Below are 11,117 nucleotides of genomic sequence, written 5' to 3'. Positions count from 1 at the left end.
ATATATATAAATTTTAAAATTATATTTATTATAATCTTTTATAATACATAAAATTTATAATATTTGTACAGCACAAAATTAAATAATTGATTTAAGAAGTATATTTTTACATTTATGTTTCGTAAACATATAAATAATCAAAAACGTGGATACTGATAAAGCATTTACTGTATATAAATTTGTGAAAATTAATGAAATACAATTTTAATTATACTTCCAAAAAATGTATAGAAACTATCGTATCAACAAGGTAATTATTGACAATAAATATTCATAAATTATTGTGAAGTGATGATGTATTTGTGTCATTAATGATGTTTGAATCCCTCATTTAAAAATTTCTATTTCTTATCTGCATAAACATTTCGGTTCTCCTCAATACTTTCAGAGCTTCTGTTTATATATGTTCACAGGTAAAGTATTTTAGTACAAACATTGTAAAATATGTTCTGCAAATGCTTACGTAGAATTCTATTTAATATAATCAAATATTATACTACACAATACATTTGAAAAATTTTTTTTTCGTTTTTCTTCATGTTCGTTATCTTTTCGACTTAATTTTTTTCCAAACTGATTATATTGATGTATTTTCTGAGAATAGAATAAACAATAGTTTCTTAAACAATACAATGTTAATAATAAGTTTTTAACAACAATTTGGCAAAATTTGTCATCTATTCAAACCAGAAATCGTCAATATACAAGTAAATATGGTAAATGTCATCGTTAAAACTCTTGTATTTTGAAAACACGTTTTGTATTCTCAAACACTATACTTGCAATGGTGGTAACTATAGATTATAATTATCCCCAAAATTATTTTCACAGCAAAAAAATTTCTGTCGATTTTGTTTTTCTAAAATGAATAATATAAATATATATAATCATATTGATGTATTTATTTACAAGGAGTCCTCTGCAAGTGATAAAAACTCGAGCATGGAATGCAGAATTTGCAAAACTCAATTCACAAACGAAGAGCAATTCGATGAACATCTAAAATAAAATCCCAAGTGCAAAATATTCACTTGTGAAATGTGTCGAAAACAATTTAGTTCGATCTCCTATTTGAAAACTCACAAGTTAATACATTCAAATGAAAAGATATTTGAATGCGACGAATGTGATTATTCTTCCGTAGATGGATCAAATTTTAAAAGACACAAAAATAAACACTCAAAAAAAGAACACTTTAAATGTAACCATTGTGATTATTCTACTTTATGGAAAACGTATTTGGACAGACATATGTTAACACATTACAAAGAATTGCATTCTACTAAAAATGTACGTATATTTAGAAAACTATTTCTGACAAAATTTGAACTGAAATCGTGTAAACAATTAATATTTAAAATGGTAAATCAAACTTCTAATTCATATAATTTTATTATAACAGTTTACTTTTCGCAAGTGTTCGGATTATTCTTATATGTCAAACATTTTTATTGTTTTGACCTTAATTTAGAAACGATCATTAAAATTCTATTGCTTGAACATTAATTTTTCTACTAATGCGTATATAAATGAATACATGCTAATTATACTTTTATATGTTATATAAACCGTTTTTATTTTATGTGAAAATAGTACAGTTTTTAAAATAAATTCTTGGGTTAGCTATCCACCGAGATATCAGAATCTGGAAAAATATCGATGCAAGTTTTGCCCGAAATTTTGTTCATCTCCATCTGCTTTAAAACTTCACGAGAGAAGTCATACGGGGGAAAAACCTTTCCAATGTGATTATTGCTTTAAAAGATTTTCAGAAAAACGTTATTTAAATAATCACAAGCGAAAGTTTCATTTAACACAAGAAAAACAATCTTCGTTTCAGGTAAATAAAAGTACAGAATATTTAAATAGGAAGTAAGTTATATTTTAATCACTTGATAAATAATAGTTTATGAACATGTCATGATTTACGACAGTAACGTATACAACGGTCTACGTGTAGAAAGTTCTTTAATTGTACATATGTTTATAACGAAACAATCTTTTTCAAATATATTCTATTATAATAACGTTGTGCTTGACACGAATATACATTTTTACGATATTTACAACTGGTTTGTTATATTTCCGTTTATTTTTGAATATTTCAGGATAGGTAAGATCCACATAGCTATTTAATTATTTATAATTAAATAACTTTCATCGGGTGATTGCAATTTCCATTTGGTTACACGGAGATTGTCCTTATTCCAAAAATATTTACTTTTTTTTCTAGTCATCTGAATAAACCTAGTCACGTAGTAAGAGTTGTGTATCATTGTTATGGTGAAATTATGCTATTAAGTCTCACTTTTATATAAAAAGCAATACAGAAAGGTGTACACGTAATTACATAATTGACAATATTTTTGAATTGTTTAGCAAATTTTAAAAGAGGATACGTTAAAAAAATTTAAAATCTCTGAACAGACTCATGAGCGTCCTTCTGACAAGTCGGCATCAGAATTAATGCAAGAAAAGATTCTTATCAGGAACGAAAAAGTCATAATTTCGCAATCTTCTGAAACATTATGGCAATGTCCTCAATGTCGTTCACCGCAAACTCCAAGGAAGAATGCTGTCTACATAAACAGACACATATTGATGAAGCCCCATCCACCTCGATGGTATTTATTTATTGTATTCTGTTTAAAATTCAACGTAGCTTGAGAATATTTAGTTTAACGTTTCCAAATATAAATTTTTAATTATGTTGGATATTGCAGTATTTTATTTAGTAATTAATTTAACATTTGTTCTGTATTTATAATTGTTTAAAATCAAAGATCCTCCTTAAAAAATAAATTCTATAAAGTTACACATTTGAAAGAAAAAAGTACATTATTGTTCGTATAGTCGAATTTTTCACAGTTTTATGAAAAATCTTCGAATTGCTATACAATTATTATAGACATGGATGATTTGAATATTACACAATGAGAAGAAGATTCTTTAACAAAGATAAACAAATACTGTTAACTACAAATTTGTGACCGTGCGCAAAGCGCTCCCTATGCTTCGGCACCACGGGAACAAAGGGTGTACACCGCGTTTGCGATGACTAATTCACCAGTACTGTCACCTCTGTGTCTTTAAGGTACACACAAAAATTTAGATGGCTACTAATTTCGTTTTTAGCACGAGCGGTCGTGCTGTAAGCGCTTGGTCCAACACAAAAAATGGTAAACACGATTCTAACAATAACAATTTTGCGTTTATTAAACTAGTTATACAATTAAGGTTATATTTTATATTTAAACTTTAAAGCTTCCTAGTTCTCGTCTGGGAAGAGAGAGTTTACATATAGGTCATATAGATGGTTTCTGGTTAGGGATCTGAGGAGATTCGAAGGATCGATAAAGTTCATTTGGATTGAGTTCACTTTTAGAAGTTCACTTTGATGGACTTCACATGAATCATTCCCCTATTTGAAAAAGTTTATTATGATGGAGGAAATTCACTAAGGTATACGATCGTAGGTATTCAACTCTGACTAAGGCAAACTTTCGATGATAAAGGATTCTCGGACGAACGTACTGTCCCCTTATTCGGCGAACGAATTCCTTGTAGGACGGACGAACTTCGCTCATGGACAAATCTACTATCGTCATCAATCATTGCCTTTTATTGGGAGTCTTCCCTCCTTTCCCCTAGCCTTCTTTGGCAATGTTGAAACGCATATGTCCAATAGCAATTTCTGGTCGCCAAGTTTCTTTCTAGTGACACATTCTATGTATCATCTTGAAAGAAAAGTTACTTTACCGAGGAATGAAATCATATCCTTTATATTTTTACAATTCTGAGAAAATTTAGAGCACGTTTTAAATTTCAAAAATTAATTTTTCGCCCGCAAAACTTTTGTTAATTCTGGGCTTTCACAAATTGATACTAATACCGTGAACATATCGATGTTCCAGTAATACACGATAAAATTAATTTGTATTTACTTTGAACATTGATATTTTTCGATTGAAATATTTATTCCTAAGTGTAAAATTGATAATTTATTAAAGAATATTCATCATTGCAGGAAACTGAAGAAACAGATGCAGAAGTGTTGAGAGCAGCCGAGATTCTTGTCGACATTAGAAAGAAAAGATTGGAGATGATAAAAGATGAAAAGAAATGTCCTGATCCCGATACACCTCCAAGTTCACAATAACCTGCGAATATTAAATACTGATTGTTATCAAATTCATTTTGTTTTTTTCAAAATTGCAAGAAGAGATTTTTAAACTGGAATAGTTTTTTGCGAAATTCATACAATTGGCTTCTAAATTCTATTCTTTGAAAAATTAAACTTTTTAATGTCTGCAGTATTTATCCAAAAATTTTTGTGAGTGAAGAGAATTTATTAAAATATAAATTTCACCTTTATTAGAAATTTATTCAACATTAAAATACTTTTACTTATTAAAGAATATTTTCGATCGTGACAATTTCTTTGAGTTTGATTGTAATAATTTGCATATTATCTTATTAATCGTGCTCTTTAATTAATCTTATTAATATATAATATACGTATTTTTAGTATAACCTTAATATACGTGAATTCTTTGAATGTGTTATTACTATTTAATCTTAAATTCATTTTATAATTTGTGTTTTACTACGGAAAAGGATACAAGTGTTTCGGGAGACAACGATTATAAGTTTTTAAATAAACTAATAAATATCAAATGTTTACTTAATTTTATTTTGTCTTCACATCTAGAACAAAGAACGTGTAAATGTTTTATGATGCTATGGATAAAAAATGTAAACGAAATGTAATTTGACAATTTTTCTGCTTAATGTCCGTCACGTTTCCACAATAGAAATAACAATATCGTATATTAACTATTATCGATAAATATTTTATTCGCAGATATTTATAAAAGCTGCTTACGACATTGACGTGGCTGAGAAGAAAGTTGGGTCTATTTTTCATCACGCGTGTATCGAAAAGGTATTTTGAAAGTGTTGTGTGAAAAATGTTAAATGTTTTGCATTTGTATTTCAAAAACGCCGAGTGTAACTGCATTTGTAGATAAAGGATTTATAATTATTTTTATATTTAAATAATAATGACCAAACCTAAAACACCGATAAAAATTAAAATTGTCTGTTTAGTCACTATTATTTAAATATGTAAATAATTTTCCAGATATACGATATACGTATTACTGTATTTTATTTCTTGCTATCTACATTTTTACCATTTTGTACTTTTGTACTAGTGTAAAATTATAGTTCTAACTATTTTTGAATACTTTTGTTATAATATCAGTTAATACAACGTTTTATTTAGGTTTTAAATTTATATCGTTGTGATATCTAGTCACATTTATATACATTGTGTTTGTAAACGAATTTTATTCCTTGTGCTTTTAAAACAGGTGTCATATAGTTTGTTGACAAGGTATTTATTGCCTTACATTTGTAATAATTAATAATTGAATAACACATGTATTAAACAATTAATTAGTTTTTCGACTCTGTTACATACATAACAGAAGAAAAGTATTGCGATAGGTTAAAATATAATTTTAGTATTATAGATTTTTAAACTCCGGACACCTTGCAACATCGGGAAATGCAAAAAATAGTAGGGGTAAATCAATGCGTGTATCGATATTACTCTGTGTGTGTGTGTGTGGCAACTATTTTGTTTACACTGTTTCAAAATTAATAACTCGTGTGCGTTTTGTCGAAAATTTCTGAAATTTTGCAGGGTAATTTGTTCATTAGAAGAATTGATGTTATTAAATTGTGTTGGTTAAAGGTCTAGGGGTGGAAACATAAATGGAAATTCTGTCATATCTCGAAAAGGGCCGGAATCAAAGACTATGTTTCTCGTTATTAGCATTAACAAGTTTTCTGTAAAATCCATCCTTACCATCAAAACATTTTGAGTAGCATTTAAATTGCGTGTGGCGCCTCTGTTATGGTATTTTATATTTTTAATTATTATAACATGGCGAAAAGCTTAATTCTGAACGTAGTTACGAATTTTATAAAAAATTGTTAATAACGAGTAAAATCGTCATTAAGTCCGACTCTTGTTTATGTCACCATTTCTCGATCTCTAACTAACAAAATTTAATAGCACCAACCCTTTAATACACAATCTGCAAATCCCTGCAAAGTTTTAGGAATTTTTGACAAAAATTATAGAAATTATTAAACTTCAAAGATTCTGAATAGAATCGTTTCACACACAAACATCCATATTTACTGAAAAAACCTCAATATTTTTTGTATTTCTGGTTATTTTCAGTTCTGAGAATCTAAATATGTAAAAATATGGGGAGAGCGTTTTTGACCAATCGCCATATTTTTTCTCTGCTATATATAACTTCCGGGAAAGTAAAGCAATAGGAAATATAAACTAGAGATGGATAATTATTAGACCATTCAAAAGAATAAACAGAATTTTATGGAACTTATAACGGCTATATATTTCAAGAATAATTTTTCTAGGAAAAGATTTTGTGTTTATAATAATAAATATAAAATATTTCAGAAACCGAAATGTGTTTAAAATATGTTACATCGTTCTATAATATAAAACCTTAACTAAATCTTTAATTTTTCAAACGACAAATTTACGACTTGAACTGAATTAATTAATTTTTGCACTCGAAATAAAAAAAGCCTCCCGTAACAAGTATGAAGACGATTTACCGAATTTACTTTGTCACTTTGCGAAAATATATTCACTTAATAAATAAGAACATTTTACTTTTACTCTGATTAGAATAGCCCTCAATACTTTACACTTTGAATAAATCACTAATCTCCTTGCTGTTTCAAACAGACGGAATAGTGTAGAACACTACTAAAAGCCATCCGCCTGAAACTCGCATAATACTTTCAAATCTAGCAGAATTGTTCATTTATTTTGATACAATAAGTTAATCCTTGCCGTATAAAAACCATTAGAACTATATACCAGTCATCCAGACATTATACTCTGTGGGTTGATTGATACATAATAAACTAACCTTTTAAACATAACAACCTGTTTAACGTTCAAAAAAGAAACGTTTCTGTGAAAACTTTAATTAATGGAAAATGTAAACAGAACATTTCTTCTGTTTCATTCTTGATTTCTAACACTTAATTTTCTCGAATTTTTCTTTGAGAGTTTTGTAATCAAAATTTTCCTCTTGTGAGTAGAGAAAGAGAATTTACTGTCTATAAAATATAGTGACCCTTACGAGATATTCGATTCTTCTATTAGTATTATTTTTGTTCCAGTAGGAATATAATGCAGCATCTGAATATGCGATGCGATGACACATTTCGTTTTTTTACCGGTATATTTATTTTGTAGTATAAATTGTCAAAGTCCACTCCAAGTGCACTTTGTTATAAATAATTTAAAACATTAAAGCCCGGAATATTACTAATATAAAAGCCGTGTGTGTGTGTGTGTGTGTGTGTGTGTGTGTGTGTGTGTGTGTGTGTTGTGAGTTCCATATAACTCCTGTAGTTTTTGTGAAATCCAGTCGAAATTTTTGATATAGTTGTTTTATATTCTAACAAAGTATAGGCCACATATTTTGTGGAAACATTAGCTGTAAAATAAAAATTTTATGGATTTCGTATCGGTGACCGCACTTATGTTGGAGTTACCTCGGTGACTGTATTTAGTTCATTTTTAAACATTTTGGCAAATGGCGTATTTTAAACTTACTTCATTAAATTAAAAATGTTAAACTTTAAAACAATAGCCTTATCGCGACACTTCTATAACAACTGTTTAATAAACTTTCCATAATGACCACGTGATGTTGTATTATCCAATTGGAAGTAATAATCTAACGAGTCTTTATAAAGTAATTTAGAAAGTCTAGTCATTGCACATACAATTTATTCTTGTTTTATCAACGTAAAATTAAGAAATGGCTTTGTCAATGGCTGCAGAAACAGCTCCACAATGTCTACCGTCAAAAACAATATTAAGGTGTGTATCACTAAACGAAGACAGCAAGGAAATCTTTCAAAAACACAATAGAGTATTTACTCAGAATGTAGTGTATAAAGAAATTTAAATATTATTTTACTATAAAGGCGTAAATGTGTTTACGTGTGTGTAAGTGAATTCTCTGTAAATCCTACTATTTTTGCCCACTTTAGGTGAAATTTCGTTTTATTGCTTTTTATGTTACCACAGATAGCGTACACTACTTAATTTGCAGAGATGTTAACAACTCTCATTCCACATTTTTAATTGAACGCGCTATTACAAAATTTATTTATATTAATTCCATACTGACACAAGGAAATCATAAAATGCCTTAATAGGCAAGATCAATGCGATAATATTCAAATAGTTATAGCCTAATTAAAACGTAATGACGAGACGAAATCATTCTTAAACAAGTAAAAGTATTTTAATGCGCAATAAATTTCCAATAAAGATGAAATTTATATTTCGTTGAAATATTTTCGTTCATGAAATTTCGTCAAAATATTGCAGATATCAATAAGTTCAATTCGTCTTAAATGTCGAAGTTAGAGGCTATTTAGAGCAATTTTGCATGGAAAAAAATAAAGGTTGAAAATCTTTATATATAAATCATAAACAGAATATAAATCAATATTAAACATTCTTAAGTTATTGTAAACTTGGCAGAGAATCGAAATCGAAGATTTTTGTTCTTCTTTTATCTTCTCCAATCTTTTGTTTTTCATATCGACAAGAATTTCGGATGCTCGCAACACTTCTGGATCTGTTTCTTCCTGTTCCTGCAACAATGAATATTTTTGTAATATGTCTTAATAGAAAAGAAAATAAAAAAATTACTTTTGAATAAATGTCAATTTAGAAATGTAAACAGAATTAATCATTCACGAATGAGAGCCCAACACTTCTTCACTCACAAATTTTATTTGCCGTTAAAAGTAAATGGGTATCATTGTTAATTAATGAATTCTCATCCGATTGTGTAATATTTATAACATCGGTATAGTAGAATTCAGCCACACGTCTAATGTTTAGGTGCCAAAATAACAATTAATATTTCCAAGAGCAACGAACCGATTTGGGTGAAATTTAAAATATTTAGTGTCGGCAATGAGGACTACAGTAATCACAAATTTAGCATTTTTTCGACTAGAATTACGAGACATATTTTGGACAAAACAAGCTACTGGAAAAATAGAAGAAGTCTGTGTATGTTTAATAGCTCTTTCGAGAGCTGAGCACTTTTTTTTGTGGTCCTTTTGAAGGTTTTATTTAAAAGTATTGAGTATTTATAATATTATGGCCTATTTTTTAAATATTAACATTTCATTGGTCAATCGTCTACCACGTGACGTGACGTTTTGTGATTACGTTTAATCTATTAATACAAACTTAATGATTTAAAAATAGAATATTTATAAAATAATGTTGAACTTTTATATTTTGTAGTTCTTATGTGCCTATACAAAACAAGGGATAATACTGGAATTGTGAGAAATTTGATCCTCCGAATTTTTCCAAATCTACGTATTTAGTTTCTTTGACTACTACTATAGATGACAGAATGTTCACGTTTCTCTGTACTTATCTCTTTGTTATACTATATATTTTATATTATATTTATTTTCTGAGACACTGAGGAAAATATAGACTACTACGAAAACCTGCATACTCCTGATTTTACATTCTTTATTAGCTTTTAATCTCTTTGCTCGATCAGCGCCAGATTTTTCACACTTATTTCCGCGGACACAGAACAATCTCACACTACCACATGACTGTCACATGAATATATTACGAGTTATGAGTTATCATAATAACTATTTTTTTATACTTATTGATAACTAAAAAATACTTGAAATCTCATTAAAACCACAGATAAAACTAGGTTGAAAATTAGAGCTCGACATAAATATCTAAATAAAGGAAACTTCTTCAGATTTGACATTAAAATTCAACAAAGTTCGCACTACATAGACTACAACTACAGGAAGGTTTGAAAAATATAGTCATCATGATAATAAATCGGAAAAATAAACATCGTCACAGAAAAAAAAACCTACAGCTTTATGTCGTGTCTCGAACTTCCTTCGCTGATGCTGTACAAACTTGTTCTAACGTTCATCGAAATGAATATAGAGCAACGAGTTTAAGGCACAAATTAAAGCTCGAAGCCTTTTTCTGTGACGGTGTTTATTTTCCCGACTTATTATCATAATGACTGTTTCTTTTAAAATCTTCCTGTAGTTGTAGTCTATGTAATGTGAACTTTACTGTCACGTTGAAGTCCTACTGTCAAATCGGCCTCCACTATTATTAGCCACAACTTTCAAAAGTTTCCTTTATTTAGATATTTCTGGTAAGTTCTATCTTTTCAACCTGGTTTCATTACTTGTTTATTAAATATAAAATAAGTATATTATAATGTATTATATTCAAAAAACTGTAAGAAACTCGATTTCATAAACTACAAACTTACTTTCCTATACTATAGTTTAAAAAGTTGTCTTTTCCTAACTTAAACTGAATATTTATTTACAAAGTACTTAAAACTTTTAAACACGATACAACAATTAAATACCTTTGATATGCAAGGGGCTTCATCAACGTGTGTTTCTTTATGTAGAAACCATTCTTGCTCGGAGTATGTGGTGAAGCGACATTGATGACATTGTAATAATTTCTCAGAAAATTGCAAAGGATTATCTTTCTGGTTTCTTTTAAGATGTTCCTCTTGCATTGAACTCGCTGCCGAGATCCCAGCAGAAGAGTGCATGTCACTCTGTTTTGACATTTTAATAGTTTTTGATGTACCTTCTCCTGCAATTTGCTAAACAATTGAAATATATTGTTAATTATGCAATTCCTTTCATACCATTTTATTATGCTTTTTATATTTAATTGAGAATTAATAGCAGAACTACTATGATAATGATGGAATGTCGATGAATAGCATAAAATTTATTTGAGTACGATAAAATTAGGACCTCCCGATACTGCTGATACCGACACTTTTCCTTGAGTATCGGATCTGGTATCTTTACATTTTTCACGGACAGGTAAAGCGTCGAAATTGCAGCCGGATTTTGCAGTCGAATCAGAAAATGAAATTTTTCACCATTTTCGGTTATGACTAACAATTAATTAATAAATGTATTACGTGAAA

The 11,117-nt window shown here is 28.8% G+C and overlaps 2 protein-coding genes across 2 annotated transcripts in view; one reads left to right on the top strand and one right to left on the bottom strand.

Annotated features, from left to right (window-relative positions):
• Positions 1-1,593: 1,593 nt before the first annotated feature.
• LOC136990696 (zinc finger protein 558-like) lies at positions 1,594-4,159 on the top strand (the record flags this gene model as incomplete). Its single annotated transcript, XM_067289109.1, has 2 exons — positions 1,594-1,840; positions 4,028-4,159. Coding segments are annotated over 2 exons (379 nt in total), but the record flags the coding sequence as incomplete, so codon positions are not given.
• A 4,340-nt stretch (positions 4,160-8,499) lies between these two features.
• Positions 8,500-11,117, bottom strand: part of LOC136990695 (putative zinc finger protein 840) — a 56,343-nt gene continuing 53,725 nt past the window's right edge. The window contains exons 4-5 of the mRNA XM_067289107.1: positions 10,533-10,781; positions 8,500-8,733 (exon numbers count right to left, since the gene is read on the bottom strand). Coding sequence (XP_067145208.1) covers positions 8,500-8,733; positions 10,533-10,781 — 483 coding nt within the window. The remainder of the gene's footprint in view (positions 8,734-10,532; positions 10,782-11,117) is intronic.

This window comes from Centruroides vittatus, unplaced genomic scaffold (assembly GCF_030686945.1).
Source record: "Centruroides vittatus isolate TY-2023 unplaced genomic scaffold, ASM3068694v2 contig_1332, whole genome shotgun sequence".
NCBI lineage: Eukaryota > Metazoa > Arthropoda > Arachnida > Scorpiones > Buthidae > Centruroides > Centruroides vittatus.
The sequence above is the reverse complement of the archived record's forward strand: the minus strand, read 5'-3'. Positions and strand labels throughout refer to the sequence as shown.